The sequence below is a fragment of the Trifolium pratense genome, linkage group LG7 (genome assembly GCF_020283565.1).
Source record: "Trifolium pratense cultivar HEN17-A07 linkage group LG7, ARS_RC_1.1, whole genome shotgun sequence".
In the NCBI taxonomy this organism is placed as follows: Eukaryota; Viridiplantae; Streptophyta; class Magnoliopsida; order Fabales; family Fabaceae; genus Trifolium; species Trifolium pratense.
The window spans coordinates 47,297,859-47,304,521 of NC_060065.1; the positions used below are offsets into that span (position 1 = coordinate 47,297,859).

General features: G+C 30.5%; 1 protein-coding gene across 1 annotated transcript; it reads right to left on the reverse strand.

The window, feature by feature from the left end:
* Positions 1-2,913, reverse strand: LOC123895493. Its single transcript, XM_045945854.1, has 4 exons — positions 2,509-2,913; positions 1,673-1,783; positions 450-530; positions 1-330 (listed from the first exon to the last, which is right to left on the reverse strand). The coding sequence occupies exons 1-4, from the start codon at positions 2,749-2,751 to the stop codon at positions 256-258; spliced, it is 510 nt and encodes a 169-aa protein (XP_045801810.1). The 5' UTR covers positions 2,752-2,913; the 3' UTR covers positions 1-255.
* Between the last annotated feature and the right edge of the window lie 3,750 nt (positions 2,914-6,663).

Here is a 6,663-nt window from a genome sequence, read left to right on the forward strand (position 1 = left end):
TCAATTAAACAATAGTATAATATAAAGAGCTATTCAAAGTATATAGTTTTCGCAAAGAGTCAAATATCCTAATTACGGCGAATTTAAGAAAAAAAATTTTGCAATTCAGGTGTTTAGTACACACTTTTATTAGACAATTTTTCCCTAAGTCAGAAAAATTAAAATACATTGAAATCACAAACTCTACAACATTAAATGATAAGGATTCTAGTCAACAGCACACTGAACCCACAAGGTTACTTTCACTAGCATATCTTAGTGAAGTGTATCTATATTTTTGCTTAGATCTTCCAGCTTCTTCATCCTTATTCTCTCACTTTCAGTCACAAGCTAATTCAAAGTTCACATAATGCAAATAGAAAGAAAAAAAAAAGTTAGATAGGAAGAAAAATAGTATGAAATTATGAGTGTACTTAATTAAACATGCAATTCAATAAATAATTACTAACCTCCACTAATTTTGTAACAAGTTGAGCCTTTTCTTTGTTTTTCTCATTGAAAGCCTCAAGAGCTTCATTGTATTCTCTCTCCTGTGATGCCAAAAATATATATAGTTTCACAAAAAAGCTTCACAAAACTTTTTTTAATTTAAGTGTTTTCTTTTTGTCTTGTTTTTAACTTAAGGGCATAATGATGGAAAAAAAAAAAAAAGAAGAATAAACTATCAATTATAAACTCTGATAATTTAGTTTTTGTTATTAAGATGTTAGAGACTAACATGATAAATTTTAATATACTTTATAAACTAAATTAAAAACTCTGTTTGGTAATAATTTTTAAAAAGAGCTTATAATTTATTTTTCTAGCTTATAGCTTATTATTCAAATGTTATTTCAAGTAGCTTATGAGCTTATAGTTTATTATTTTTTCTTCCAACTTTACCCCTATCATCTTACTTGAAAAAAATTAAATATTAATTAAACATATCTTTTTTATGATATTTCATACGTATAAACTAGTTCAACCGTTAATTTTACCAAACACTACAAATTCAATCAGTTAGCTTATTCGTTATAAGCTAAAAACTAGCTTATAAGCTATCCGCTATAAGCTAGCTTATCAGCTATCCGCTATAAGCTAGCTTATCAGCTATCCGCTATTTTTGACCAAACAGAGCCTAAGTAAATTGAAGAGAGAGTGATACTTTAAAACTAAAATTGATTGAAACCAAAACATTAAGCTCAGGTGGTTAATAAACTCCTCTAAGATGAACTGTTCGACAGAATATGAGTTCGATCTCTAATGAAAACGATTCTTGATTAAATTTTATTTATCTCGCGATCAAACTCTAAATTATCGTAGCTCGCTTGGTAATAGAGGGTTAAAAAAAAAAACTTAGCTTATTAAAAAAAGGATGCATGAGGAATTTTGAATAGCTCAATAGCAATTTTCTACATGCAAATTATCAAACACAATTATTATGAATAATCCCCTTTCACAACTAGATAATCTTATATTGTAGCCCACTTTTGATGACAGAATATATGGGAACAAAAAATTAAAGCAGATAATTAAGGTGGTCAATTGACTAAATTATAAGCATAACTTGAGTGGTTGTATCAAAAGCAAAACATATTGGGATCACTTTGTCTCCTTGATCAAATCCTATGTTTCTACTTGTAAAGAAACTATAGAAATTAAAAAATTAATTAAAACAGTTAAAAAATCTCACCTTTTTCTGGCATGTTTGACCCAATGGCTTCAACTCTTTGTTAACCATGTCTATCTTCTTTCTAACCATTGCAACATCCTTCCTCATTGGATCTGTGAATCCCTCAATCTCCTAATCAATTTCTCAAACAAAGATGATTTTTAATAGATGAAAAAAAATCTTAAATATAACAAATGTTAATAATTTTGCATAAAAACCACATATTTCATTTTTTTTCTCTTTTCAAATTGTTTCTAACCAGCTTGTTTATGTTAAATGAGTTTGAATCTTATCCCAAAAGTTAGCTCAAATGTGAGGGTAGCAAGCTGCCCAAACAAATTTATACACTAAAGTGACTTAACAGCTCGCAAATAATGTAAGACTCCAAACAAACCGGAGACAATTTCAACATCCGCCCTCACGCCAAACGCTAACTCAGATGCCCAAACACATTTATACACTCAACAACCCAAATATGAGAACTTGAGGGAAATGAGACTCCAAACAAACTTCGAACAACTTCAATAGTTTCATACAAATACAACACTACCATGGACATGTGAATAGAATCTTCCTTAACTACGGATCAAATGTAGCTAATCCTTAAATTTTGTTCAAGTTTTTAAAAAAACGGCTTGCAATTATGGCCGCGATGTCAAGGCAACCACATTGGTGGTCACATTGGTGGTCGCTATTGCAGCAACACGGCCGGTCTTTAACCGGAATTTTCTACAATATCAAAAATTACAGTGCGACCGTGACTTTGACTGTGATTTGAAACTTTGCTCAAAGTTTTAAATATGTATAAACTAAAGAAATTAACTTTGCTCAAATTCAGTATTTGTTGTTGAACTTACTTGTCTTATCTCAGCCAATCGCTGTGTTTCCTTTTCGACTCGACCGAGATGAGCATGAACCTTATCTCTAACCTCCAATTTTCTCCTCTCAATTTCTTCTTCCTTTGATTTGAACATTGCTAGAACTGATCTTGACATTTCCTCTTCCCTTTCATCTCTTCTTGGACTTTGCATGTTGCTAATCATTCCTGAGTTCTTCACTTGTTGATGTTGTTGATCATAGGATCTTTTTGGTGTTGCCATTGTTGCTCCACAAATTTCAAGTCACAAGACACTTTTTTCTTTATCTAACTGTTCTTACTTGTTTTCTCTTTTCTTTGAAATGATAACTCTGTCTTTCCTCTGCCTTAGGTGCTTATAAAACAAAACTAGCTTTTAAGCCAAGTATCTTATTTTAATAGTATGAATAATTTTTTTTTCTTTATCATAGTAGTGAATTATAGAATAGAAAACATCACATAAATAGTTGTTACAAAAATGAAGATTATATACTTGGAAATTAGCATTGATAATGATATTTCAGATTGAAGTTGTGTCTGATGTCTTACACACATATTAAATTAATGTCATTGACACATGTAATCACATTTAATTATTTTGGCTAAATTGCACTTTTGGCCCCCTAAGTTTCAGAAACTTGCAATTTTGGCCCCTTATGTTTCAAAATAGCACTTATAGCCCCCTAAGTTTCAAAAAGTTGCGATTTTGGCCCCCTATGTTTCAAAATAGCAATTTTGGCCCCCTAAGTTTCAGTAGTTGCGATTTTGGCCACCTATGTTTCAAAATAGCACTTTTAGCCCCTATCTGTACCCCTTTTGCAAAAGGTCAATTTTGATCGAGTCAAAGTTGATGTGGCAAGTCACTTAAGTGACTCAGCTGCCACGTCAACATTTTTTTGTCATCTTATAATTAAAAAAACTAAAAGAATAAAAAAATAAAAGGAAGAAGTCACATGCTTTAAATTTATTCTTTCACTACGTTAAAAAAAAAAAAAAATTATTTTTTCACTAACACACATATATAATTTCAAATCCTAAAGAATTAACCAAATACTTCGTGACGTTTATTCAAAATGATTTTTCACTATACGTAAAAAAAAAAACAAACCTAATTCCAAATCCAAAAATAGGAAACAATGGAAATTGAAAACTATTCGTGCTTTTTGTTATGTCTTTTTAATTATGTAATGACTTCATATATGTAATGACTTGATTTGTTATGTCATTTTGATTTAGAAAAGTGTCTTGAACTTCCATTTAGAAAAGTGTCTTGAACTTTCATTTTGCAAAAGGGGTAAACATAGGGGGCCAAAATTGCTATTTTGAAACATAGGAGGCCAAAATAGCAACTTTTTGAAATTTAGGGGGCCAAAAGTGCTATTTTGAAACATAGGGGGTCAAAATTGCAACTTCCTGAAACTTAGAGGGCCAAAAGTGCTATTTTGAAATATAGGGGACCAAAATCGCAACTTTCTGAAACTTAAGGGGCCAAAAGTGTAATTTAGCCAATTATTTTCAATTTCTTAAATTATTATTGATGATTATGCATCAATGCCTTCTTTTATGTCACTTTATAGAAAACATCATTTACTTTTCATTGACGTGGTGTAAAAATTAAATGGTTCAACGGTGAAAATAAAATTTCGAGATCTAAATCTTCAAAAAAATTTCAAGAGTTGAGATTACTCTCGCGGTCCTTTATAACTGCAGATAATCCATTTCTCATACAAATGTCAAATCATAATTTACAAAAAAAAAAATGAACAGAAAACAAATATTTTATATATAAAAGGTGAAAGAGAGTACAAAATATTTGTACAGATATTTCAAAATAAAAAATTTACATTATGACTTAATAAGTTATGATTGGATGTCATACAAAAAAAAGTTTATAGTGTCATTGTATGAATATTAAACTCAACGGTTTATCTTTTAACTAAACAAATATTTCCTGCCTCCTTTACTCAAAAGCCAACTTAAGTATGGCTTACACACACCTTTGAAATTTTAATTATTTGTTATGAGTAGTGTAATTATACGTAGTGAGTACTAATTACTAAATTTTAATTAAATCCTTCCATACCCTTTTCCTATTATTTTAATGTCAGTATACTTAACTAAGAATCATGATGGGCCTGCTTTGGTTAGATAGCAATTTTCTTAAATTGGTTTGGTATAGTGGCAAGTTAAGCTACTACGGCTTCTCACCATACCATTACTTTTTTTATGAAATAAATAACTAAGGACCAAAACTTTTACTAATGACTTAAAATTCATATAATCAGAACACCTTTTGCCATTTTATTTGACAATTCCTTAAGTAAATTCAGTTGGAATACACGAGTAAAATACTTTTAAGGTTCCTAAAGACTAAGCAGTGTTGGTAAACTTATAAATCTCAAGCATGGCTCGGATTAGACGTGTCTCCGTATTCTACATCGGTCAGTGTACAACGATCGTGCAAGTTACAACATGTATCCGACAACTCAAATAAATGTTTCAAAAAAATCTCTGTTTCGACGCATCTTATATACACTCCTTCGGCACGTATCCGTGGGATACAAATTTGTCGAAGCAATGATGATCAATGAGTGGGTTAAAAGACATTAAATTTGATGAATGAACCCATCGTCTATTAGCATGGGCCTAATTAAAAGCAGAGTACACTGCAAAATCTCAAGTCTTCACCAGACCAATTCATGTGGGCGTTCTATGTTTTTGACATTAGTAGTGTCGACGAGTATTTGAGTATGTACTTCATAGTTGGTAATCATAGAATGTGCTTTCATGAAAATGGAAAGGTGCTTGAAGGAGAAGTTATGGTTGGATAGTGGACAAAAGGGGCTCACCTACAAAAGCATGTTTGTGGAAGAACCTTAAGAAACAAGACAGAGTAGGAGAATTGGTAGCAACCAAGCATGTTGCCTTTATGACAAATTATTACCCCATATGAGGACCAGGTCACACACACAATGTAGATAGCAGAAAGCAAGTAGCCTTACAACTTGGCAATGTAAGAAGAAGAAAAAATTAGGATCTAGGGTTGCTCAACACATGTACTATCATATCACCAAAAAAATAAAATTATCATGAAATTGGTACATTGTAGGAGAGATTAAGATATGGTGCAAATTAAATAGTCTAGCTTTAATTTTTTTAATAGTATAAGATAAGTGGTCATCTTTTATATTGCTCGGTAAAATCCTAATTAGTTGTTTATTCGAGGTGATTAAAAAGGTAGACTGAACCGAAATAATTTTCATGAAAGTGAATGTGCAGTATAACACCATTTTAATTGATTTTAGAAATATTTTATAATATTTGTCAAAGAAAAAAGAAATATTTTATAATATATTTAATTTTACAAATAAAAAATATGTATTTATCTTTAAAATCCAAACTCCCAAATATAACCTTAAGGAATTGAAGAATGAAACACAAAGCATTATCATACATAGGAATAAAAGAAAATGGTTGTGAAAGCATATTTTAAGGTGAACCATTTTTAATCTTGATTTAATGATATAAGCCAATAATGAAAATAACCTTAACCATAACGATCTAAGTAATGATATAAGTACAACACATGTCAATGCATGAAGGAGTTAGTAATGATGACTTTCCAGACTGACAAATGATCCTCTAAGTTTGAATAAAACTTTACATTTGTATATTTCTTTTGGTTAATCATGCAGTTGATACGTTTCTTAAGAGGCCTAAGTTCTTTGTAAATAGCTTTAAAAGGTTAAATTAGCTGTGTCAAGAGAGAGAGGTGGGTCCATGGATCTAGATTTGCTGTAATCTCTCATGCAATTTGCAGTTGCTTTTAATCTCAACCTTTAATTTGAAATCAAACAAATTAAATTACGGATCAATTTAATACATTTAAAGAATCTCAGCTGTTTGATTGAAATCGAATGATTCAACCCAGTTACAACACCAAATGCAATTTTGTGTGTCCATGTATGATTCAAAAAATCTTTTCTGATTTGTTAATATTTAAATATTATAAACTCCTTTTTTGGTCCAACCACCAAAAAAATTGTTGAAAATAGCACAAATTGGTAGCATAAGACCTGCTATGTTGAAAGTGTTAGTAAGGAGCCTCCAGATGTTGTAAAAACATCTCATGATAAAAAATAAATAAATAAAAAAT